This window comes from Tamandua tetradactyla, chromosome 9 (assembly GCF_023851605.1).
Source record: "Tamandua tetradactyla isolate mTamTet1 chromosome 9, mTamTet1.pri, whole genome shotgun sequence".
NCBI classification, from domain to species: domain Eukaryota; kingdom Metazoa; phylum Chordata; class Mammalia; order Pilosa; family Myrmecophagidae; genus Tamandua; species Tamandua tetradactyla.
Window position 1 is genome coordinate 117,639,013 of NC_135335.1, and position 26,420 is coordinate 117,665,432.

Below are 26,420 nucleotides of genomic sequence, written 5' to 3' on the forward strand. Positions count from 1 at the left end.
GTTGTCTGCTCCAGGCTCCCCAAGAGCCTCGTGACGGGGGCGCGGGGTCCGAACCGGCTGCGCGGGCACGTGGCGCCCCAGGCCGCAGGCCCCGGCCCGTCGGCCGCGGAGGCCTCGGCGCCGCCCCGGGACTGGTCGGGTTTCCGCCGGGGCGGGGCCGCGGAGGCCGCGGGGCCCACGTGACCGGCCGGCGCCCCAGGTGTGCGGGGGGCCGGGGCGGGGCTCGGCGCCCTGGGAAGGTCCCGCGCGGCCCGCGCGCGCAGCGCCGCCCGCACCGCCGCAGCCAGCGGGGACCCGGACCGCTTCGGGCCGCGGGCGCGGTAAGGACGGAGGGGCCCCGGGGAGCAGGGTCCCGGGGTCGGGAAGGGCCGCCAGCCTGGTCCGCGCCCCTGTGGCCGCGCGTAGCCCGAGACTGCGGCCCGGTGGTCGCGACCCGCGGAGGTCTGGGCCGCCTGGGCTCCGGCCGCGGGGGCGAAGTCCGGAGAGAAGAGAGTCGGCGGGAGGCTCCCCAGTCGGAAACGCGGCCGGAGCCCTCACCTGCGGGCGGAGCCTTCACCTGCGGGCGGCCCGGGCGCGGAGCGCACTTGTGCGGCGGCCGGACGGGCGGACTTCGGGAGGACCCCGCCGAGGGGCTCGGGTCCGGTGGCTTGACTTAAACCCACGGAGGATAACCCCGTCGCGCATCCCCTCCCCGGAGGCTCAGAAATCCCGGAAACCTCACCGTTTCGGGAGTCCAGCGAAACTTGACAGCCAGCCACGGTAGGGATTGTGTCGGTATAAAGGTGACCAGTCAGGATTTCCGCGGCCCTCTGCTGGGGCCGTGCTGTCCGGCTAGGGGAGGCGCAATTCAGGGCTGGAGCAAAACACAGACCCCCTCTTCCTTAGTGTGCCGGACGGAGCGGACGCTTAGTGGCGTCCAGAAAGATTCCGAGTATGCCTGAGATGTAAGCCAAGGCCGCTGACCAGGCCCCTCTAAAAGTCACTGAATTTGCTATTCCACGGTCCTTCAATTTTTTTTTTTTTTTTTTGCTTTCTATTTAAACATTGATAAGGTGATCTAATCCCAGGAAGCCACTTTGAATCCATTACAGTGAGCCACACTATTTATCAGTGACTTAAACAATGAAGTAACTAAGGTGCATATTTATAATAGCTATGGCGAGGTATCATAATCAGCTTGCTGAAGTTATTTGTTGTGTTTTGCCTCTGCATTTCTTAAGAATGTGTATCTCAAAAACTATGTTAGAACATACAACTTCTCTAAAGAAGAGGGGGGGAAACTATTTTAGTACTACCGCTACTCTGCAGTCTTCATATCTAGAAATTAAACTTTTTAGACAACAGACTCTAAAAAGACAAAAATAATTGCTCTCCTTTATAAAGCTCCAAGCAGAAGGGACCGTGCTGAGTCTGTCACAGTTAATTATCTAAGGTTGGTCCCCGTTAGAGGACCCCACCCTTTCTTTTCAGATCACTTCTCAGTTTACAACTATACCTTATCCTGTCCCAGGTCTAACTTCTCTATGCAGACAACTCTACACCTCCACTTGGATTTGTAACAGGTGTTTCAAGCTATGTATATCCAACCCACTTCTTCCCAGGACTAAGCTGGAGGGCTGGAGAAATGAAATGTTGCAGATGATATGATCATATTTGGAATTTGCCTAAAAGTGATCTATTAGTGGAGGGGTTAGGGTGGAAGGGGAGGGAAATGGATGAAACAAGATTGACCATGAAATGATAATCACAGAAGCTGGCTGATGGGTGCACAAGGATTCATAATAATATATTCTCCACTTTATTACGTTTGAAACTTTCTGTAATAAACATTTTTTAACTCTCTATATCTAGAATTTGACCTCTTCTGACCATCTCCACTGCTACCACCATGGTTCAGTGGATTATTTTACTAACCTGGGCAGTCTCCCTTTAGTCTTTGCCGTCTGGAATGTGCTCTCAACACAGCATCCAGGTAATCCTGTTAAAACATAAGTCAAATCATGTTACTCCTCTACTCAGAACCCTCCAGTAGCTTCTCATTTCACTTTCGGTAAAAGCAAAAGGACTTTTACAGTAGTTTTCAAGGCTCTATACAATTCAAATGGCTTCAACTTCTACAGCTTTTTACTGCTCACTCTCTCTGCTGCTGCCACACAGCTCTTCATGCCTTAATATTTGTCAAACATGTCAGGCATTCCGGCCTCAGGGCTTTTGCACTAGCTGTCCCATCTTCCACGTGATAAGTGCCTGGTTTCCTCCGTTACTTCCTTCAATTCTTTAGTCATGTCATCTTTTCTATGGGGACTTCCCTGGCCACTTCATTTAAAATTGCAACACCATGCCTGCAATGCACTCCATCCCCTTTCTCAACTTTGTTCCTTAGAATACTCTATGTTGTATTTTACCTTGCCTTATCTGTCTCCCCACACTGGGATTTAAACACCACGAAGACAGGGATTTCAGGCTTCTTTTATCAATGCTCAGCAAATATTTGTTGAATAATAAGTCTCTATTTTATAAAGTAAAATAAAACAAAGCCTTAAGAATAGCTAAGTTGTTCAACATCACAAAGATGAGATTATCTGTTTTAATTTTGAGACCTTCATAGTATCAGGTGCAATGCTATGATAATTACTCTGCTGTTTCTCTGGACTGCACTTTCAGGGAACCCTCTCCTTCAGTGATTTTATTCTCAGACAATTCGATGTTTTTTTGTTTTTGTTTTTGTTTTTTTTTTACATGGGCAGGCACTGGGAATCGAACCCGGGTCCTCTGGCATCGCAGGCAAGCATTCCTGCCTGCTGAGCCACTGTGGTCCACCCCAATTCAATGTTTTTAAATCTCTAAGTGTTAATATTTTAGAGCAGAGGAAGCAACTCCTATAAATTAACTTCCCACATTTGGGGAAGGAAAATTCCTCTTTATGTGTTTTGACAAACTGCTTCTCCCTTAGCCATTCCAAAGCAGACTTGAGTTAATGAAAATGAAGAGTATTTGCTGACCCATCAAATTTTGGTATGCTCAGATGCTTCAGTGTTTTGATTTAGATGTTTGAGGAAAGGATTCTCCTTGGGAGTGTTAGTATCCTAGATTGTTAAAGTTTTCTTGTCACTTTTGTTTTTTACATTTTGTTGTTTTGGGGGCTCATAAATTGATTTATAAATGTCGCAACTTATAAAATTCAAAATAAACATTGTTACATAGGTTTAAAATATATCTATTTACGTGGGACAGAAATCCTAGAATGAGTTGGGATTCAGCATCAAGGGATTGAGAAAACCTCTTTGACCAAAAGGGAGAAGAGTGAAATGATACAAAATAAGTGTCAATGGCTGAGAGATTCCAAACAGAGTCGAGAGGTTATCCTGGAGGTTATTCATATGCATTATATAGATAACCCCCTTTTAGTTAAGGTGTAATGGAGAGGCTGGAGGGAACTACCTGAAAATGTACAGCTGTGCTCCAATAGCCATGTTTCTTGAAGATGATTATATAATGATATAACTTTCACAGTGTGACTGTGTGATTGTGAAAACCTTGTGTCTGATGCTCCTTTAATCTGCCTTATCGACAGATGAGTAAAACATATGGAATAAAAATAAATAATAGGCGGAACAAATGTTAAAATAAATTTAGTAGATTGTAGTGCTAGTGATCAATGAAAGGGAGGGGTAAGGGGTATGGTATGTATGAATTTTTTTCTGTTTTCTTTTTATTTCTTTTTTTCAATTGATATAAATGTTCTAAGAAATGGTCATGATGATGAATATACAACTATATGATGATGTTGTGAATTACTGATTATATATAGAGAATGGAATGATCATATGATAAGAATGTTTGTGTTCATATATTGGTATGTTTAATAAATAAAAATAAATAAGTAAATAAAATATACCTCTTTATAATATCATTTTATGTGTCATTATGATTAGACCTGATCGTGCTATTCCCCTGAATATGATCATTTGCAGCTAAGTGAATAAGATCAATATCACTGAAAGGTTAAATACTAAGCATAAAAGCTCACTCTCACCTCTCCCACAGGTGTGGAAATCCCAGATGTCGTCCAGGACTGGGCACAGGCACTATGATGAGGGCCCCGTGGATCTGCCTGATGGAAGTGGTACTGCAGGAACCCTCCAGACTCTTCGGGACAGCGAGCTGGCCCTGAGCGCTGACCCTTTGCCACCGCCACCTCTCCCATTACAGCCACCCTTCGGCCCAGACTTCTACTCAAGTGACACAGAAGAGCCGGCCATAGCACCAGATCTCAAACCCATAAGGCGTTTTGTCCCCGAATCCTGGAAGAATTTTTTCAGAGGGAAGAAAAAGGAGCCCGAATGGGATAAGGGGCCGTCGGACATCAGATACATTTCCGATGGAGTAGAGTGTTCACCTCCAGCCTCTCCAGCAAGACCAAACCACCACTGTGCCCCCAACTCCTGGAAAGATCATCGCAGAGGGTCAGAAGGAGCCTTTGATTACCAGAAGGAGTCTGAAGTGATGCTTCCCCATGATCCCTATGGATCTCTAGGCCGGCACACACAAACTGCACGAACGTACAGCGAGAAGGTGGAGGAGTACCACCTGAGGTATTCCTACATGAAATCGTGGGCAGGCCTGCTGAGAATTCTGGGTGTGGCGGAGCTGCTTCTGGGGGCAGGCGTCTTCGCTTGTGTCACAGCTTACATCCATAAAGACAGCGAGTGGTATAACTTGTTTGGATATTCGCAGCCCTATGGTGTCGGAGGTGTTGGTGGCCTGGGCAGTATGTACGGGGGCTATTACTACAGCGGCCCCAAGACCGCTTTTGTACTCGTGGCTGCTGGGTTAGCGTGGATCACCACTGTTATTATTCTGGTTCTCGGCATGTCCATGTATTACCGGACCATTCTTTTAGACTCTAATTGGTGGCCTCTCACTGAATTTGGAATTAACGTTGCCTTGTTTATTTTGTATATGGCTGCAGCCATAATCTATGTGAATGACACCAACCGAGGTGGACTCTGCTACTATCCATTATTTAATACGCCAGTGAACGCGGTGTTCTGCCGGGTGGAAGGAGGACAGATAGCGGCGATAATCTTCCTGTTTGTCACCATGATTATTTATCTCATTAGTGCTTTGGTTTGCCTAAAGCTGTGGAGGCATGAGGCAGCTCGGAGACACAGGGAATATATAGAGCAGCAAGAGGTAAGTGGTTTCACAATCTTTTTGTTTTCTTTTTTTTTCTTCTATATTATTTACTCTCTTATTAAATATGTATATGGTCCTCTCAACAGAAAGCTTTTATAGAAGTTTTTCTTTTTAATATGAAGTTCAAAATTCCTAACTCAGAATTCCAGACCTGCTTTGACTGGGGTAACCCTCTCTGGCATTTCACTCTTGTATAACATTGCAAGTAGACCTTGGATGTGTAATATATAGTTTGTTGATTGCACCATTATTTCTGTCTGATGCTTAAGATGAAAGCGCAGCTACTAAATTTCTGCAAAGAGGAATAACATATTCAGTAAAAATAGCTGCCTCATTGATAAAGTAAGTCAGAGAAAAATCTTGATTCTTAAGTATGGTAAGAATTAATTTAAAAAACAAAAACAACATAATTTGGCAGTTACAGGTGGAAAGTACTCATTTAAATCTTTTATGGTGAGTCCCTCTTCTTCCGGTGAGTTAAATAAAACCAAGCAAGAATATGGCAAATTGTGGCCACAGTGGCTCAGCAGGCAGAGTTCTCACCTGCCATGCCAGAGACTTGGGTTCGATTCCTGGTGCCTACCCATGCAAAAAAAAAAGGAAAAGTTAACATTCTATACAACTATGTGATGATATTGTGAATTATTGATTGTATATGTAGAGTGGAATGATCATATGGTAAGAATGTTTATGTTTGTTTGTTGTGATCTTTAAAAAATTTTTTTAATTAAAAAGAATATGGCGAACGATCTTTGATTTTTTTCAAGTATTGTGTGGCTGAGTTGTAATGAACATACTCTGAAAACTTTCCAAAGAGCTTTGCTGTTTCATGCTTTCTTTTGTTTCTGGAGGGGAATGGGCCAGGGTAGGGGGAGAATCAAATATAATAATAAGGAGAATTAGAATTAATATCTGGAAAATAAGATTATGCAAAAGTCGTATTTAAAATTACTTTAATAGAAAAGTATTAAAAACATTACAGTATGGTTTATGAGCTTCAGTATACCCTGAAATAAATTGATGTTTTGCTTTTTTCTTCTAAGGAGGCTTGTATAGTAGAATTTTCTATGTCACTGAAACCTTAAGCTTTGTGTTAAATATTTTCTTTATTTTAAGTCAATTATATCATAATTTTTTTTTCTTTCCCACTTTCATAGATTATATAAGATCTTGCATCTGATGTATTTTGGGCAAACTTATAAATGAGAATTAAATCCTATCATTATTCACTCCAATAATACACTCTGGCATATATATGTAATTTTTAATCTTTTGCAAGTGTCTGATGTATAACAACAGCAAAAACCCTTGAGCAGTTTCATAACAAGTACCTTATGTGTTATATAAAGAACCTCAAAATGTTTCAATGAGATCCACACCCTAATGTCACAAAATGTATTTATCTTACCAGAAATCTATGTATTTCAAATTATTTCTAAAAATTTATCTCAGCACCTTAAGCGTATTTCTTAAATTTACATCTCTGTATTCAAGTTAAACAAATTTAAATTGTAATCAGTGTGAAATCCTGACAGTGATACTAACAAAATTCTTTAATTTTATGCAAGCTTAGTAACAACAAAGCTCTTAATTTCATTTTCAAAATTCTGTGAGTATGTCTATAATTATCACCATTATGCTTTAATCTGCTTGTTCCCTTCTCCACAAAAACTCATTCCTATAAACACATTCCTTTCATAACGGTTGATGAGAGCGTTACCTGTGATGTGGAGATGTGCCTTTTTTGTGTGTGGCTAAAACTTCCTAAAAGTCAGAAGGTGTAATGACTGCAGTTTTTTTCTGTTAATTTCAGAGTGTAACCGTCCCCAAACTGTTCAGTCTTGCAAGGTAAAGGAAGCCAGGAAAAACTAAAATCTCTGGAAAGTTCAAAGCAACTCTCATAGTAGCATCCAGCCTCTGTCCTTGCCCCCTGTCCCGGTTCTGCTCTGAGCCTCAGGTCCCCACCTGCCAGGGATACGGCCGAGGCAGTGGAGGGACTCTGAGCTCTCAAACCGCCTGCCGGTTAGAGAATCAGCCTCCGTAGAATGGAGTTGGGCTCCCATACCAAATGGATGAACATGTTTGTAAATAGCCTCACATGCCTTTGAAAAATCATTTTAACTCTTTTTTGTTCCAGATAAATGAGTCATCCTTGCCGTCAAAAAGGAAAATGGTAAGAATAAAGTTCCCTTCACATTACACTTTATCTCAAGATTTGTTAACCTCGTTTTCTTATCTACTAATCTAATGGTAGAATCATCTGTCTGTGAAAGTGTGCCTACTCCACTGAATTCATAATAGGAGTTTTGAGTTTTTTATAGTAATAAAATGGACCAATTCAAACAATGCTATTTATAGCTCCTTTTCATTTTGAGAGATGCCCGTGAACATAGTTCTCATTATATGTTTAAAATGTAACTTTTTAAAAATGAAAGCAGTTCTACCAAATTTCCTTTAGTTCTCTTTAAAATTCTTTGCCATTCATTCCTATCTTTCTCACTTTGCTTTCCATGATTACTTAGCTGTGTGACCGTAGGCGAATTATTTAACCTCGCCTTGCCTTCATTTCTCCATCTGTGAAATTGTAATAATAATAAGTTCTACCTCACTCATTTTCTGAGAGGATTGAATGAAATGCTGTTGTAATTAATATTTTATTAATGATCATAATTTTACCCTCTATTGAAATGTTCTCTTTTAAGATACTAGACATTGTTTTTCTAATGAGAAATTGAGACTCTAGCCTTCGGGTTTGTTTCTCTGAAAAGGGTTTGTATTCACATAGTACAGAGTTCTAAAGGGTCTCTAATACAAAGTCTTCTCACTCCTGTAACCCCAGCTTCCCATTCCTTTGTCTGAAAGTGACCAGGTTATCAGTGTCTCATGTTTCCTTTCAGAAATGTGTTATGTATATTCTCTCCTCTCCTTTTATACCAAATGACAGCAATACTTTACTGCTATGTCCCTTGTTTTAGTCACTTAACATGCATTCCAAAATGTTTCTTATCAGTACATAAAAAGCATCTACATTTTTATTTATAGTTGTGTAGTATTGCATTCTATGACTGTACCATAATTTATTTAGCCATAAGTGAACATTTAAGTTGTTTCCAATCTTTCGCTATTAAAACCAGTGCTGCAGGAGATGGCCTTGTACATACAAGTCCATTCTTTACATACTTAATTCCATACATGTACAAGTACATCTGAAGGATGGATTCTGAGAAATGAATTTCTTGATCAAAGGAAATGTGCGTTTTTAATTTTAATTGCCAGATTGTCCAGTAGAGGTTTTACCAATTTCCCAACAGCACAATATGGTTGTATAAGCTTCCTGACCAGTATAATGTTACGAAATTTTTTGTTGTTTGTTAATCTGATAAGGGAGAATTGACATTTCATGTAGTTTCAATTTGAATTTCTCTTTATCAGGAATGAGACTGAGCGTCTTCCTATAGGTTATGTTTGTATCCCCTTCCCTACTCAGTGTTCGTGTCCTGTCCAGTTTTCCTCTGGGTTGTTTATTTGTATGAGCCCTTTTCTGAAACATACATTTGTAAATATCTCTTGTAAAATTACTTTTGACTTTATTCTATATGTCAATATTTGAAAATCTTTTATTCACACTGAAATAAGTTATTTATGAAGTGGTCTGTCCAAGGGATCATGTTTAATACCTCAGTGCCATCGTTTATTCATTGATTCAGCAAGCGTTACCAGCTAGGCTATGGACCAGTGATGCAAAGTGTATACTGAAGGGAGCATCATCTCTTTTTCAGGGGGTTGCAAAGGAAGTAGACAAGAAAAATGCATAGACAAAAGATTAGCAGTGCGATGTGCTTTGTGTTGGATATATCCATATATGTATATTTATGTGTGTGCAGTATATATGAGAGAGAAAAACATCATCAAGGACTGTAAAATTAGGCTAAATAACTCGCTTAGAGAATTGTGTTTTTCTGATATCTGCTAAGAAAGCAGTTCATGGATGGTAATGTCTCAAAATCAGCATTATCATCCAAAGCATTCCTTTAGGCTCTGTTATTAGCCACGTTTTTTTAAAAAACATTTCTACTGTGAAATATATATGTAGAAAAGTGATAAATTTCGAAGTAGCGTTTAACAAGTAGCTATACAGCAAATTTCAAAGTATGGTATGGGCTGCAGTTGTGGAATTTCAGGTATTTTCTTCTAGCTGTTCTAACACTGGAGACTAACAGGAAATACCAATATAATGATTCAGTGGCCACCGTCATCTGTTAAATCCTGTCCTCTCTGGTATAACTCCTCCGTCTCATTTGATTCTTCTCCCAGCCTTTAGGGATATTTAGCAATGACCATTCTGACTTCCTCATGTTGAAAAGGGGTGCTGACGTTACGGGGTAGAGGGGTGCAACTGCTTGGTTTTCTTGAAGAGACGGTCCTCTCGGTTTCAGAGCTCTCATAGGAACAATCTGGCGGTTTTACGTTTCTGAAAAATAAATTTAGTGAGAGAAACTTTTATAGAGTCTCAGGTAGAGCCCGGGGTATTCTTTCAGGGTTTCAGGAATACTGTTGTTGGGGCTTGGTACACCACGAATTAGCCACATTTTTTAGTGGGTCATTTGCTTTCAGTTGTTTCTGACATATATGTGGAGTCATCTGAATTGCAATTGAGATGACTAGGTGACTTTGCTGGGATTTTTTTGGCTATGCATAAACTTTAGAAATGCAGAGATACCTGGCTAGACCTGACTGTGGGCGTGGGAAAAGTGAAGCCAGTCCCAGCTGGGTGACAGATTAGGGACATTTAGTTAGAACTCCTCTCTCGGGAAGCAGTGTGGACCTAGAGCTACAAATTCCATAGACTTTAAACACTATCCATAGAATTAGAGTGATTCTACTTTGTGTGTGTATGTGGTGTGTGTTTAGATCTTACTTTGTTTTAACTTCCTGATTCCCATGACCTTGAATTTTAGTTGGTTATATAGCAATTACTTTATTCAATGTTTATTACCCCTTGGGTGCACATTTCAGTTAGGCTTGTTCTGACTAAGTGATAATGGTGGTAGCAATTGGAGTAAGTTAAATAAGGAAGATACTTTAAAAAATAAATGTTTTTATTGTACATAACAAACAAACATCAAACATTCTTGATATGCAAACATTCCATACATGGTATACAGTCAGTGGCTCACAATATCACCACATAGTTGTGTATTCATCACCATGATCATTTTTTTAACATTTGCAAGATGCTTTTTTTTTTAAGATACTCACTTTTAAGCTGTCTCAAATATACACATCAGATACACTGAAATTGGTAAGTAGCAGTTGCCCTTTAGGAGGGCAACCAGTTAACTGGGAAGAGAGAGGAAGAGGAAGGCTTACTTTTCATTATATGCCCCTTTGAACCTTTTGAATTATATGCCATGGGTATATATTGCCTATCAAATTTTTCTTAAATTAAAAAAAATTATATTAATAAAATACCCATTTTAAGCATTAAGATAATCAATATAAGGCTGGTAATTAAATTATCAATTACACTGACCCTTTGTTTGAGCGCTGAGTGCAGTTTCTCTAGATTTATCCTACGGGCTGCCTCTCAATACAGAGACATAGTGAGTTTAAGTAAATGGAGAGGGTACATTTCGGAATCATTATGATGGTGGCTTTGGCAAAGTCATTGGCAACACTCTGATTCAAGTTTGTCTGCATTACCGCAGTGCATTGGTAAATCTCACCACCTCAGAGGGACTGTCTGGGAAGCCCATTAATCCTACCTGGACAAGAACCGTCACCATTGCTAGAGCACAGCCCAGTGAGAATCCTGCAATAATGCTCACTACATGGAAAATATTAAGTTTAAAAGGACTTGGGTTTAGAAGGTGGATAGGGATTAGAAAGACTTTATAATAGGAAAGAGCCTAAAAACTTAGACCTAAGGAAGTTCATTTTCTAAGGACACTCTTGTTATCAGATGATGTCAACAGGTATTACATCAGGGTTTGCCAATCAGAGTCTTAACAGTTTTAAGACGCCCTGGGGGGCAGAAGAGAAGAATCAGTTGCCTTGGGGGGTTAAAAGTGTGCACTTTCACACTTGTGTATTGTTCAGCACCAGGCGTGACAGGGCTGTCACTGAGCTGCGATGTGGCAATGGTGGCCATCCTTGGCTGGGGTGGACTTTATGAACTTCCTGGTCAATCCCTCTGATGGTACAGAAGTTAACAATGGAATTGAGCATAGAGGAGAGTCAACCTGAAAGGTCAGGCTGGGTTGAAAGAAATTGCCCCAAATGATAGGGTGGTCAGTGTCATTGTTTGGTGAGAATGTGGCTGAAGTAAGCTCCACAGGTGGGACAGGATTAGGAGGGTCTGCCAGAGCTCTTAGGGCACCTCTTTCAGGCATTCCTGGGAGGCTGGTGTGTAGCATGTCCCAGCTGTACTGCAGGGTCCCATATCCTGAGAGGTCTTGAAATAGGAATAACTTTAGCAGTTGTTGGAACCCCTGTTTCTAGGACTCCTTTGGAAATCATATTACTCCAGTTAACCTCCCCTACTCTTTCAAGATAGGAGAGCTGAACACAAAGAGCATCCTTCCATAGGCCTCTCTTTCTGGGAGATGGATCACTTTGGATCCACATGTTTAAGTGTACGTTAGAGGCAGACCTTGGTAAAAGGAAATTTCATACTTAGTTGAGGAGTCTTTATTGGGTTTACCAACAAGAAACCTTTAGAAGGTTGGGACCTCCTGCTTTTCATTCGGTATGATTTTCACCTCCTTCCTTCCTAGTCCTTTACAGGGAAGAATTGACGAACTACCACAGAAGAGATAGTGCAGTGTAGTGAAGAGAGAAGGAATTTTTAGAATTGGACACAGCTGAATCCCAGTACTAGATCAGCTACTTGCTTGCTTTTTTTTTTTTTACCTGCTTTTATGATCTTGGGGAAATTACTATATTAGGGTTCTCCAGGGAAATAGAATTGTCAGGACATATATGCATGTATATACATATAAATATTGTAAGATTTGTTATAGGAATTGGTTCATGCCATTATGGAGAGTAGCAAGTCTGGATACCACAGGGCACGCTGCAACTTGGGAACTCAGATGAAGGTTTCTGTGAATTCTCCAGGAGAGGGTGACTGGCTGAAATAGAGATAGGAACTCTGTATCATCGTTTTCCCTTTAAGACGTTCAATTGATTGGAAGCGATTTCTCTCTTTATTGAAGGCAATCTTTTTTGTAGATTATAGATGTAATCAGCGACTGATGCAATCAACTGCCTGATGATTTAAATCCAGGAAATACCCTCACAGTGAACATCTGGCTAGTGCTTGCTTCACCAAACAACTGGACACTATACCCTAACCAAGGTGACACGTAAACCATCACATCTACCCTTTCTGGAACTGAGTTTCCTGTCCTTTATTTGGGATTAGACTATCTCTTCTTATTTTGCATTTTAAAGAATACAATTTTTAAAAAGCTAATAAATTTATTTTTAAAAAGAAGAAATATAGAGACATAAAAGTAAAATCAAATAGAAACAGCAAAAAATCATAATAAATACCTAAGATTTATTTTCCAGGCTTTTCTAAGCCAAAATCTGAAGGGCCTCAAAGGTGATGGAACGGGTTTGGGGCCTGGGGCCTCACATCGTTACATTATACACTTGGAGAGAGAGAGTCAGAAACTGGGCAGTAGCACACTGAAATGGATAGCTGGCTCTCCCTGTTCCTAACTTGACAAGATACTTATTCAACTCATTTTTCAGTTGAAAAGTTTAATAATTATATTGAAAAATATTAGTTATCGTGTTGCTTAATTACTTTTTTGTGTGTCTTACAATAAGACTTTTCTAATATTTGCTGACAAGCCTAGTCTTTGCTAGAAGCAAAGGAAGCTTATGTTAAATTTGGAGCTTTGGGCGCTTTCCCTGGCCTCCTTTGATAGGTTTATCATCAGGAGTCCTGTTTGAGAGCAGAGGCTGGAGCCCAGTGCATCCTTCCCGTAAAAGCCTTAAAGAGATTTTAATTCTTTGCTTCATGTCCAGTTTAAGGATTTCTTCCCAATAGAGTTTTCCAAATTGATGATCACTGAAGTTCATCAAAAAAGAGAGGAAGAAAATGTTAAGATCATAAAATAAAAAAAAAAAGCAGGTGAAATAGTTGGTATAGAAATTTTCTGATTTATTAAAATACTGTATTTTAAATTCTGCATTTTATGCATGATTGTTCTGCAAACCCACAGCTTCTCTAATAAAGTAAAAAAAAAACCCTTTTGATATCAAAAGGTAAATCTTGAAATGAGGAATGGGCAAGTAAGAGAATGAATAGTTTCTGATTGAAAATACTTTACCTAGAAAAAAAAATTAATTATAGACTCTTCTCCTTCAATGTGACCACCTGGGCAGAATTTGATACTTTGACTAGGAAATTTGAGATCGATGCCTGGTGCTTCTGCCAAGAGCCAGAGGATATGCAGACACCACCGCAGCTTCTTTCGTCAGTCCCCACGAGAGCTGGATGGTTAAATATTTAAATGCTAAGGAGAGGCAGCATGAAATAGAGATCCATTTTTTCAGACCAGAAAGTTTCCCCTAATATTTAATGCCATGATTCATTATCAAGATTAACTCTATAGGGATTCATTAGAATGAAGAAATGACATCCTAAATAGCTGAGAATACAGCAGAATAGATGTTAACCTCAAAGTGTGTCCTCTGAAATAGTCATGTTAATTTGTTTCCTCGGAGTTCTGTTTCCCGTAGGCAGGTTTGCTGTTTGTGCACCCAGCGGCTGGGTGTGCTTTCTCCATCTTCATGATCTGGTTTCCCTCCCACCCTGGCTGTGGTGTAGAGCTTCTCCTTTCTATAACCTTCCCCGAGGGCTGGTTACCAGACTGAATATCTAATCCCCAGAGTGTGCTATTTGGCCAGTGGTTTTTTTTTGGAATGAGCTAATGTTAAACTGAACCTCAAAGCTAATGAAATCAGGAAACAGGCTTTAAAAGGCTGCCTTGGCAAGATAAAGAGCAAGGTTTAAAATCCTGTTTTGTATATTGTTTTCAATGAATTAGAGGGCCCTTATGAAGCCATTCTCAATTTAGTAAAGCGAATTAAAAAAATAAAAGCAAGCATTTATTGATGAATCAAGGGGTCAGTAGAGGAGAGGATACTGCCCTAAAAGGAATCATTGTTCACAATATGCAAGCACATTATTACTTTCCTTAGCAGGATGGCACCAGGACCCTGGCCATCACAAACTCATTTCCAGTGTGGTACTAGTGCTTCAGTGAACTTGAGGATACGAAAGAATTATGTATAAAGTACAGGTTTCCTCATATTACTCAAAATAACAGTGAGCCAAGTAGTTCTGTTTTAAGCTGTGGCTTTTCTACTTCATAGCCGTGTAAACTTACGAAATTTACTTAGCCTCTCTGAACCTTACTTCTTTATGTGTAAAATGGAAACTCCTCTTCGAGGCCCACCAGCCTCACCATCTTGGTTTGTGTTCTGGGCACTGCCCAATGGAGCCCCTGAATAGTCTTTTCCCATCCGCAAAGCTGCCCGCCTGGAGTTGATTTCCCTGGGTTATCTCCTGTTTTCTATTAGCTTTTTAGCTCTTAAGGCCTGCTCTCCCAGACTTCCTCCCTAGACCATTTTATCTTATGTTCTTTTCTGCTTTTTTGAGCGCATCATTTTTTTTTACTAAGAAGGCCTCTAGGAGCTCTGTGTTTTAGGACTCAGGGTGGCTTAAACCACCACTTCCTACATCTAAGATTCTCATAGTCCTTTTCGGGGAATCACAGGTTACTTTGGCAAGTTAAATACAGCCACTGAAGCCCATAGAACTATACAGGATAAAGAATGAACCCTAACATAAACTATGGCCTATAGCTAATAGTATAATTGTAATGATATTATTATATCAGTTGAAACAAAGGCATCATACTAATGCAAAGTATTAATAATAGGGAAAACTGCATGTATGAGAGGAGTCATGGAAACTCATTACTTTCTGCATGATTTTTCTGCAAACTTGCAACTGTTTCAGTGAAAAAAAAGAAATGAAGTACCGATAAGCCATAACATGGATGAATCATTGAAACATTATGCTAAGTGAAAGAAGCCAATCACCAAGGACCACAAGTTATTGTATGATTCCACTTTTGTGAAATGTCCAGTCTAAACAAATCTATGGGACTGGAGAGGAGGGGTTGGGGTAAAAGGGAAAGTGACTGCTAATGGGTAGGAGTTTCTACTTGGGTCAATGAAAATATTCTAAAATTGATTGTGGTGTGGTATGTCAGTTATTTCTCAATAAAACTGTTATCAAAACAAAGAGCCATGGACATAACTACTGACCTCACAGAAATAAAGGAGGTAATAACAGGATACTATGAACAACTTTATGCTAATAAATACAACAATTTAGAGGAAATGGACGGGTTCCTGGAAAGACATGAACAACCAACTTTGACTCAAGAAGACATAGATGACCTCAACAAACCAATCACAAGTAAAGAAATTGAATTAGTCATTCAAAAGCTTCCTAAAAAGAAAAGTCCAGGACCAGATGGCTTCACATGTGAATTCTACCAAACGTTCCAGAAGAATTAGTACCAATTCTCTTCAAACTCTTCAAAAAAACCGAAGTGGAGGGAAAACTACCTAATTCATTCTATGAAGCCAACATCACCCTCATACCAAAACCAGGCAAAGATATTACAAAAAAAGAAAACTACAGACCAATCTCTCTAATGAATACAGATGCAAAAATCCTCAATAAAATTCTAGCAAATCGTATCCAACAGCACATTAAAAGAATTATACATCATGACCAAGTAGGATTCATCCCAGGTATGCAAGGATGGTTCAACATAAGAAAATCAATTAATGTAATACACCATATCAACAAATCAAAGCAGAAAAATCACATGATCATCTCAATTGATGCAGAGAAGGCATTCGACAAGATTCAACATCCTTTCCTGTTGAAAACACTTCAAAAGATAGGAATACAAGGGAACTTCCTTAAAATGATAGAGGGAATATATGAAAAACCCACAGCTAATATCATCCTCAATGGGGAAAAATTGAAAACTTTCCCCCTAAGATCAGGAACAAGACAAGGATGTCCACTATCACCACTATTATTCAACATTGTGTTGGAGGTTCTAGCCAGAGCAATTAGACAAGAAAAAGAAATACAAGGCATCAAAATTGGAAAGGAAGAAGTAAAACTATCACTGTTTGCAGACGATATGATACTATACGTCGAAAACCCGGAAAAATCCACAACAAAACTACTAGAGCTAATAAATGAGTACAGCAAAGTAGCAGGTTACAAGATCAACATTCAAAAATCTGTAGCATTTCTATACACTAGTAATGAACAAGCTGAGGGGGAAATCAAGAAACGAATCCCATTTACAATTGCAACTAAAAGAATAAAATACCTAGGAATAAATTTAACTAAAGAGACAAAAAACCTATATAAAGAAAACTACAAAAAACTGCTAAAAGAAATCACAGAAGACCTAAATAGATGGAAGGGCATACCGTGTTCATGGATTGGAAGACTAAATATAGTTAAGATGTCAATCCTACCTAAATTGATTTACAGATTCAATGCAATACCAATCAAAATCCCAACAACTTATTTTTCAGAAATAGAAAAACCAATAAGCAAATTTATCTGGAAGGGCAGGGTGCCCCGAATTGCTAAAAACATCTTGAGGAAAAAAAACGAAGCTGGAGGTCTCGCGCTGCCTGACTTTAAGGCATATTACGAAGCCACAGTGGTCAAAACAGCATGGTATTGGCATAAAGATAGATATATCGACCAATGGAATCGAATAGAGTGCTCAGATATAGACCCTCTCATCTATGGACATTTGATCTTTGATAAGGCAGTCAAGCCAACTCACCTGGGACAGAGCAGTCTCTTCAATAAATGGTGCCTAGAGAACTGGATATCCATATGCAAAAGAATGAAAGAAGACCCATCTCTCACACCCTATACAAAAGTTAACTCAAAATGGATCAAAGATCTAAACATTAGGTCTAAGACCATAAAACAGTTAGAGGAAAATGTTGGGAGATATCTTATGGATCTTACAACTGGAGGCGGTTTTATGGACCTTAAACCTAAAGCAAGAGCACTGAAGAAGGAAATAAATAAATGGGAACTCCTCAAAATTAAACACTTTTGTGCATCAAAGAACTTCATCAAGAAAGTAGAAAGACAGCCTTCACAATGGGAGACAATATTTGGAAATGATATATCAGATAAAGGTCTAGTATCCAGAATTTATAAAGAGATTGTTCATCTCAACAACAAAAAGACAGCCAACCCAATTACAAAATGGGAAAAAGACTTGAACAGACACCTCTCAGAAGAGGAAATACGGATGGCCAAGAGGCACATGAAGAGATGCTCAATGTCCCTGGCCATTAGAGAAATGCAAATCAAAACCACAATGAGATATCATCTCACACCCACCAGAATGGCCATTATCAACAAAACAGAAAATGACAAGTGCTGGAGAGGATGCGGAGAAAGAGGCACACTTATCCACTGTTGGTGGGAATGTCAAAGGGTGCAACCACTGTGGAAGGCAGTTTGGCGGTTCCTCAAAAAGCTGAATATAGAACTGCCATACGACCCAGCAATACCATTGCTAGGTATCTACTCAAAGGACTTAAGGGCAAAGACACAAACGGACATTTGCACACCAATGTTTATAGCAGCATTATTTACAATTGCAAAGAGATGGAAACAGCCAAAATCTCCATCAACAGAAGAGTGGCTAAACAAACTGTGGTATATACATACGATGGAATATTATGCAGTTTTAAGACAAGATAAACTTATGAACCATGTAATAACATGGATGGACCTAGAGAATACTATGCTGAGTGAATCCAGCCAAAAACTAAAGGACAAATACTGTATGGTCCCACTGATGTGAACGGACATTCGAGAATAAACTTGAAATATGTCATTGGTAACAGAGTTCAGCAGGAGTTAGAAACAGGGTAAGACAATGGGTAATTGAAGCTGAAGGGATACAGACTGTGCAACAGGACTAGATACAAAAACTCAAAAATGGACAGCACAATAATACCTAATTGTAAAGTAATCATGTTAAAACACTGAATGAAGCTGCATCTGAGCTATAGGTTTTTGTTTTGTTTTGTTTTGTTTTGATTTTACTATTATTACTTTTATTTTTTTCTCTATATTAACATTCTATATCTTTTTCGGTTATGTTGCTAGTTCTTCTAAACCAATGCAAATGTACTAAGAAATGATCATGCATCTATGTGATGACGTTAAGAATTAATGATTGCATGTGTAGAATGGTATGATCTCTAAATGTTGGGTTAATTTCTTTTTTTCCGTTAATTAAAAAAAAAAAAAAAAAAGAGAGAAGGGATAATTGGAGATGAAGGGATACAGACTGTACAACGGGACTGGATATAAAAACTCAGAAATGGACAGCACAATACTACCCAATTGTAATGCAATTATGTTAAAACACTGAATGAAGCTGCATGTGAGGTATAGGTTTTTTGTTTTTGTTTTTTTTGTTTTTTTTCTTTCTATTATTGTTTTAATTCTTATTCTGTTGTCTTTTTATTTCTTTTTCTAAATCGATGCAAATGTACTAAGAAATGATGAATATGCAACTATGTGATGTTATTAAGAATTACTGATTGTACATGTAGATTGGAATGATTTCTAATTGTTTTGTTAATTCTTTTTTTAATTAATAAAAAAAAAAAAAAAAAAAAACAAAGAGCCATGGGCTTTCCTCTGTGATCCCAGCAATAGCCTGTATTGAGAATGACTGAAGAGGGCGGCCACAGTGGCTCAGGGGCAGAGTTCTCACCTGCCATGCCAGAGACCCAGGTTCGATTCTTGGTGCCTGCCCGGTCAAAAAAAAAGAAAAAAAGAATGAGTGAAGATAGGAAGGTTTTCTTTCTCAAGAACAGTTGCATGCTTCCCTTTTCAGATAATAAAAACGTACCCATTGGTTACCTGCAATTAATACATCTGAAGTTCTATGTATCATTTTTTTCTCCTTTCATTTAAATAAACTTTGTTCCATTTTTATCCCTGAATTTCTTATTTTCTCTTACCCTTTTAAACTTAGTTGGTGTATACATTGTAAATAAGTAAAGTGCTTAAAACCCTTTTTGTTATAATAATAAAATTTCACATTTTGTATAGTTGGAGGTGGGGAGGGTATTTTACCTTTTATACACTTTCATATCTCAAATATGACTCTCTTATTAAGCAAAGATTCAGAACAACTTTGTTTAAACATGTAATTTTGAAGTGCAATGCTAACTGCTATTTCCACTTTTCCATCCTCCCCCATTTTCTTATAAGAACAAATTTATTTGTGTGTGTGGAGTTTTTTGTTTGTTTTTGTCTGTTTATAAATAAATCCTCTTTTTCTCCTTAACTGTAGTGTGAAATGGCTGCCAATGGTGACAGACAAAGAGACCCAGAAGTTAATTTCAAAGAATTGAGAGCAACCAAAATGAAGCCTGAGCTGTTGAGTGGACACATCCCCCCGGGCCACATCCCGAGGCCCATCGTGATGCCCGATTACGTGGCGTGAGTACACATCTCACTTCTTCCTCCAGGGCAGACGTTGAGACTTTTCACTTTGGGTCCTTCATTTTCCTGTTTGCCTCCAAATTAATATCTTCTGCTGGAAGTGATTTATAATTGAACAGTTGTTTGCTGGTGAGGACAGTAGGTTTAAGGCAAACTATGGTCGGTAAGGATTAAACTAAGCTGTTTTCCCGTTCAGCTTGTTTTCAGTGAAAAAGTTGTAACTTTGGTTTATTCCCCCTCCCAGAAAATACCCTGTGATTCAGACAGATGATGAACGAGAGCGGTATAAAGCTGTGTTCCAGGACCAGTTTTCAGAGTACAAGGAGCTTTCTGCAGAAGTCCAGGCTGTGTTGAGGAAGCTCGATGAGCTGGATGCAGTGATGAGCAGACTGCCACATCGTTCAGAAAACCGACAGGTCAGTGCCTGCAGCTGGCTAGGAGAAGCAGTGAAATTAAGGGGAAGGAAAAATTTAACTTTTCCTAAATGTAGAAAATCCTTAACCCTCTGCATCTGCCACCTGTGTCTAGGAAAGTCACTTGATATCTTCAAGTTGACTAGGCAAGATGACAATTCCAAGTATATAATTTAATGTCTTTTGCCTTCAGTTGTGAAACAGCATTTTATTTTCTAATTTAACTTACCAAAGATATCTTCCGGGTCACTCGGGGTCCCACCGGGAGACAGACGGCACATTCACACAAGGATAACTCAAGGAGGGTTTATTCACAAAGCGGTCGGCAGTGTGGGGGTGAGCCAGCAGGGGCAGTGCACGCTGCAGAGATGAGGAACAGACCCAGAGAGCAGAGAGCAAGTGGGTAGAATGGAGAGGGGGTCTGAAGCTTCAGACAGAAGCTGCTGGGCACCTCCGTCAGACCAATAACTGGAATTGAAGCAGAGAAGAAAACCAGGGGCAGAGGTGGTAGTCCTGGGGGCCTAAGCTTTTCTGCACTGCTGTTGTTTTTTTAAAAAGAATATATAAGTCTAATCTATTATTTGTGTAACTTAATTTTTTAAAAGCCCATCAAGCGAATGGTATGATTCCTAAATGTTGGGTTAATCTCTTTTTTTCCGTTAATTAATAAAAAAAAAAAAAAAGCCCATCAAGCATTTTTTAGTTAAATGTCAAAAGAATTCACTTTTGTATGTATATTCTTCTCCTGACAATTCATATTAGTTGGGCATCTTTGTTTTGCCCACAGAATTTTAACTGTACATTTAAGTCAGTTATAATTATGTGCTGTCTAAGCCAAGTGTATACAGCAGTGACATTTTCCCAGCGCTAGAGCAATGCAATGGTGTTGGCTCGGAGACGTCAGTAACCAGGAAGCAGGAGAATTCTAGCAAATGCTGAAGATCAAGAGTCAACACCATCTGGAAAACAGGCAAAGTCCGCAAGTCCAAGGAGGGTGACCAAATTTGGTGTCCTTTGAGAGTATAAGAAGGAAGAAGCAGACCCAGGAACCTGGTCAGTAAAGGTTGGAAAGAGCAAGCTGACTGGAAAAAACGATCCTGCAAAACCCTGACTGTAACCTGCAGTCTTCTAGCCCAGACTCAGTGGTCTCGCTTATGTGCCTTGTGGGAGTGGGCACGGGCTCAGGTGTTGGGTCTGCAGTTGGGCATGGAGGGAGGGCAGGCCCTACGTATGAAGTAGGAGCTGAGACCAAAGCTTCCTGTGGTGTTCCCGCCCCAGGTCAGCAGTGGTCATCTTCTCTAATGTTTAACATGGCACAGCAAGTGAGTAGCCACAAGGATGGCCTCCAGGTACTATTGGGGTCTCCTGCAGTCCTTGTCTGTAGTAGAAATATTGATTGCCAACCAACATTAACTTCTCGTAGACCATAGACTGAACTTTGCCATTGAGCAGGGGTTGGCTAGCAAGCTTCATTTATTTTCCCAGCATGTCTCCAGGGGAGCTTGTGATGTGTTAGAAAAAGCCTAGTGGGCCTGTTTGGAGACACAGGTTCTCTTACAAACCTAGTCAGCTGCCCTTGAAAAGTAAAGCAATAGCATGACTTTTGTAAACCCATAAAATGGGAACTGTTCTAGTTTGCTAGCTGCTGGAATGCAATATACCAGAAACGGAATGGCTTTTAAAAAGGGGAATTTAGTAAGTTGCTAGTTTACAGTTCTAAGGCCGAGAAAATGTCCCGATTAAAACAAGTCTAAAGAAATGTCCAATCAAAGGCATCTAGGGAAAGATACCTTGGTTCAAGAAGGCCGATGAAGTTCAGGGTTTCTCTCTCAAGTGAGAAGGCACATGGCGAACACAGTCAGGGCTTCTCTCTCAGCTGGAAGGGCACATGGCGAACACGGCGTCATCTACTAGCTTTGTCTCCTGGCTTCCTGTTTCATGAAGCTCCCTGGGAGGCATCTTCCTTCTTCATCTCCAAAGGTCGCTGGCTGGTGGACTCTCTGCTTTGTAGTGTTGCTCTCTCTGAATCTCTCTGAATCTCATTCTCCTTTTATAGGACTTCAGAAACTAATCAAGACCCACTCAAACGGGTGGAGACATGTCATCCCCTAATCCAGTTTAGCAACCATTCTTAACTAAATCTCATCAATCAGGGAGATGATCTCATTACAGTTTCAAACATACAGTATTGAATAGAGATTATTCTACCTTTATGAAATGGGATTTATATTAAAACATGGCTTTTCTTAGGGGGCATGCTTCCTTTCAAACCAGCACAGGAACATTGCCCAAAATATTCCCTCTATAGGAACTCTGGGATAGATTTGACAGCTCTCATGTCTACCTGCATCTAAAGCACAGAACCTCTAACTCCAGGCAGCCAGCTCATTCCCAGTCCAGGACCTCTGATTATAGATTACAGTTTAATCACCAGCAATCAAAGCATAAATTTAAAAAAAAAAAGAACAAATGATACTCATGATCTTAGTATGTAAAAGACATTGAAGAATAAAAATATATTGGGAAAACAAAGTGAATAAATGGTAGAAAATGTTCTTAGGGGAAGCTTTTAGAACCATAGATTATTAGATTGCAATTTTCATTTATTAGGTCTGCAGTACCTGGCATTGATAGTTATAGGTTTGCATGGACAAATGATGCCATTGCTCTATAATCTATTCCCTTTGAAGACACTGTTCAGTCCCTTAACAACTTCATATTTATTTAAAACTTAGAATAAAGTGAGAAGGAACCTTTTTAGCTGTTTTCAAAAGTTGAATAGTCATAACCTCGTAATCTCAACACCTGATAACTTAAAAAAGAACTTTCCGAAGGGGATGAGAATGATACTTCATGATGGCTAATATCCTGATTATTATGGGATCATTTCATTAAGTAAACATTTCCATCACCCTGTTACATAACTAGGGTTCTTTTTCCCATTTACCCATAAAGAAACTGAGGTTCGAGGAGGATAAGCGATGGCGCTGGGACTCAAGCCTGGTTCCGTTTGGGTCCCTGTGCCTGACAGAGAGTAAAGCACTCAGATCTTTGTCTAGTGAACTGAATTTTTGTGTGTGAATATTTTTATTATAATCTTGGGTAAAAATTGTTTTCTGTACTAATTTTCAGTATGCTTTGAGACATGATTTGAGTAAATATTAATACTTTAATTCAGTTATATAATGTTATTTTTAGGAACATGAGAGAATTTCAAGAATCCACGAAGAGTTTAAGAAAAAAAAGAATGTGAGTAAAACAATTTTCTTCTTCAAAGTGTATTCTTATCCAGCTACACTCATGATAAGGGACAGACTTAGATCCTTCTAGCTAAAGTATTTCCTTTTTTTTTTGCGTGTGCAGGCACCAGAAAATGAAGAAATGAACTTTTTTTTTAATGTATATCTTAAGGTGCCATTTGTTAAGGAAAATGGGTGGTGTACCCATTTTCTTCTCATTTCTGCCCAGCTTTTATTCTGATATCAAGAATTAACAACCTAGGGAAATGAACAGCAATATATAACTTCATCTACATTTCCTTCAAAAGAATTAAGTTATTCTACATCTTTCTAACGCCACTCTTAATCTCACAAAGCAATAGAGGTTGAAAAGATCCCTTGCTATCTTGTCTATATTTATCATTTGCTTTTTGCTATATCTCTAACTATTAAAGTTAAAATCTCAAACTTGTATAGAGCTTAACTCTTATGAGGCAAGTATTAAAATTCAAGTAAGTCTGTTTTTGTTGATGAAGTCAGAGGCTGAAATAATGGCTATGTTTCTTTTACAGGATCCTACATTTCTTGAAAAAAAAGAACGCTGTGATTACTTAAAGAATAAACTTTCTCACATAAAACAGAGAATTCAGGAATATGATAAAGTAATGAATTGGGATATACAAGGTTATTCTTAAACCTTATTTGAAACCCCCTTTTAATGGCAAATTTAATATTTATTTACTGTCTTTTTTATGCTAGTCTCTGATAGAGAAGCAGTTGCTTCTTGAATCAGCTTCTAGTTGGTTTAACCTGTATACATTATTAAAGAGTATGACTTCCCTCAAGCATTTCAAAACAAATTCAGAGTTTACCATTTGTGTACCATTTCATGCTTACCTATCTTGTTAAATATGTCGTCATTTGAAGTGATTTAGAGACCACATCTTTGCAAAGTGGTGAGTAAGTGGAGTGGCGATTCTGGTGCTGCTTTTTCTCTTTTCATTCAGGCATTTTCCTAGGATTTTTCTAGGACGAATTTCCCTTTCTAGCCAAAGGTATCATCTCTTCCCCTGAAAGGGGTTTGAATCCCAGATTGCTATTTACGAGCTTTGTGATCTTGGACAAGTTGCTTAATCTCTCTGTGCTGTTTCCTCATCTGTAAAATGGAACCAAGATAATACCTGCCTTATGGGGTTGTTATGAGGATTAAATGAATTAATATTTCTAAAGCACTTGGAACAAAGCCTGGCACATTATATGCACTCAAGGTCAAGTGCTTCACTCATTTATTAGTGCTTGTGAAGTCTATGGAAATGTTTGTGAAATAAACTAGATAGAGTGAGTCTCTAGAGAAGGTCCTCGATGAGCAAGCTCAGTCAGCCGGCCACAAAAAAGGCCCATATGCTTCATGACTTTCTTTGTGCAGTTAACTCGACCTCGTGTACCACACTTAGGCAGATGCTTCCTGGGGGTTCTGTGCCCACTGGGGTCCCTGTCTTTGCTCGGCATCGCTGATAGCGCTGTGTGCCTTCAGCCCAGCCTGACTACACATGGAAGAGAGGGGCTGTGTGAATACTGCCCTTTTCTCTCCCCTTTGAACATCCATCCTAAGCCCCCATGATGTTGTACTGGCTTGGAATATCCCTTTGATTTATTGGGAAGCATCTTTCCAAGAATTAGCTTGGTTATAGGGCTATATTCACAAGAAATGTTTTATTTTTATTTGTACGAACAATAGACTGCCTAAAAACCATTAAAAATTATTGGATCCTATTCAGCAGCATCTTTGTTGTAGGTAAATTTCCAAATCCAGAATTACAGTTTCTGTTTTAATATAACTGCCGTTTAGACAATCCATACTCAAAAAGTTTTCTAAAAGTGATAAAACCGAAGATTAGAAAGTGTTGGTTACTGAATAAACTTCCTAGTTTTTCTTTGTCGATGAAATCGTATTTAGTGTTTTTGTTAATATTTTAATTCCATGGTTTCCAGACTATACTTAAAGCCCAGAAAGTCTTAAGAGATGACATCTCAGGAGGAGCGAGGCATCTAGGACAGATCCACTTTCTCTTTTGTGTAGTGGGGTCCTGTGTTAACATTCCACTTAAGTACAATGCTCCCTTTTTTAAAAAGTCGACATACCACCATTTAGATCTGTAAAGAGTTATATTAATACTGAAATGATGTATTAAGGGAATTTAACTTTGTGAAACTTTATTTTACTACAATTGTAAATATTAATCATTGAAAACTAATGTTGTAACACTGATTTTTTTATAGGTTTTTATGTCAAAAAACCACGAAGATTTTGTCAATTCATAAGCATATTAAAATTTCAATTACCTGTTGTTTTGCATTGTATGCCCTTTATTGTTTGTTTTTCTAGCATTCTTGTGTTCACTGAGTATGCTACTTCTTGAAAATATTTTCATTTATCAGAAAATGAACCAGAAAGTCACTGAAAACCTGTAGGTCCTGATGTTCAGGTGCCTCACATGCCCCTTCCCCTTATTTGCAAGAACTCAAAAGTCAGGGCCACTTTTGTTAAGTCATGAAATTGAGAAGAAATGATGCTTCCCTGTACCATATCTTTCTTCTGCCTGACTTTAATATGTAATCTAATTTGAAAGGTAATTAATGTATGTCAGTATATCTAAATGTGGAAAGGGGAACATGGATATTCTTCAGATAGCCAATTATATGTCAAGTGTTCCCACTGTGCAGAACTTGTTCTAGCACCAAAGATACAGAACTCAGTGAAACAGTGGCTGAGAGATTCCAAACAGTCGAGAGGCTATCCTGGAGGTTATTCTTATGCATTAAATAGATATCACCTTGTTGGTCAAGATGCAGTGGAGAGGCTGGAGGAAACTGCCTGAAAATGTAGAGCTGTGGTCCAGTAGCCATGTTTCTTGATGATGATTGAGTAATGATACAGCTGCCACAATGTGAATGTGTGGTTGTGAA

At 39.2% G+C, this 26,420-nt stretch overlaps 1 protein-coding gene and 1 long non-coding RNA gene across 4 annotated transcripts in view; one reads left to right on the forward strand and one right to left on the reverse strand.

Moving 5' to 3' along the window:
* Positions 1–265: 265 nt before the first annotated feature.
* Positions 266–25,801, forward strand: MARVELD2 (MARVEL domain containing 2). 3 transcript variants are annotated; one of them, XM_077117426.1, is made up of 8 exons: positions 549–759; positions 1,852–1,972; positions 4,048–5,196; positions 7,337–7,372; positions 19,671–19,819; positions 20,067–20,238; positions 23,434–23,484; positions 24,026–25,801. In XM_077117426.1, exons 2-8 carry the CDS (start codon positions 1,949–1,951, stop codon positions 24,146–24,148), a joined length of 1,704 nt encoding a protein of 567 aa, XP_076973541.1. In that variant the 5' UTR covers positions 549–759; positions 1,852–1,948; the 3' UTR covers positions 24,149–25,801. The 3 variants fall into 3 exon arrangements, with proteins under 3 accessions (XP_076973543.1, XP_076973541.1, XP_076973542.1); XM_077117428.1 differs by lacking the exons at positions 549–759; positions 1,852–1,972 and adding an exon at positions 266–320; XM_077117427.1 differs by lacking the exon at positions 1,852–1,972.
* The window catches only part of LOC143647412 (uncharacterized), a 93,890-nt gene continuing 86,487 nt past the window's right edge, over positions 19,018–26,420 (reverse strand). The window contains exon 5 of the long non-coding RNA XR_013158041.1: positions 19,018–19,121. This is a non-coding gene — a long non-coding RNA (uncharacterized LOC143647412). The remainder of the gene's footprint in view (positions 19,122–26,420) is intronic.

Coding starts and splice junctions, on each gene's coding strand:
- MARVELD2 (XM_077117426.1), top strand. CDS start 1,949: ATGTGCTCTCAACACAGCATCCAG. Junction 1,973..4,047: donor GCTCTCAACACAGCATCCAG/GTAATCCTGTTA, acceptor CCTCTCCCACAG/GTGTGGAAATCCCAGATGTC. Junction 7,373..19,670: donor TGCCGTCAAAAAGGAAAATG/GTAAGAATAAAG, acceptor CCTTAACTGTAG/TGTGAAATGGCTGCCAATGG.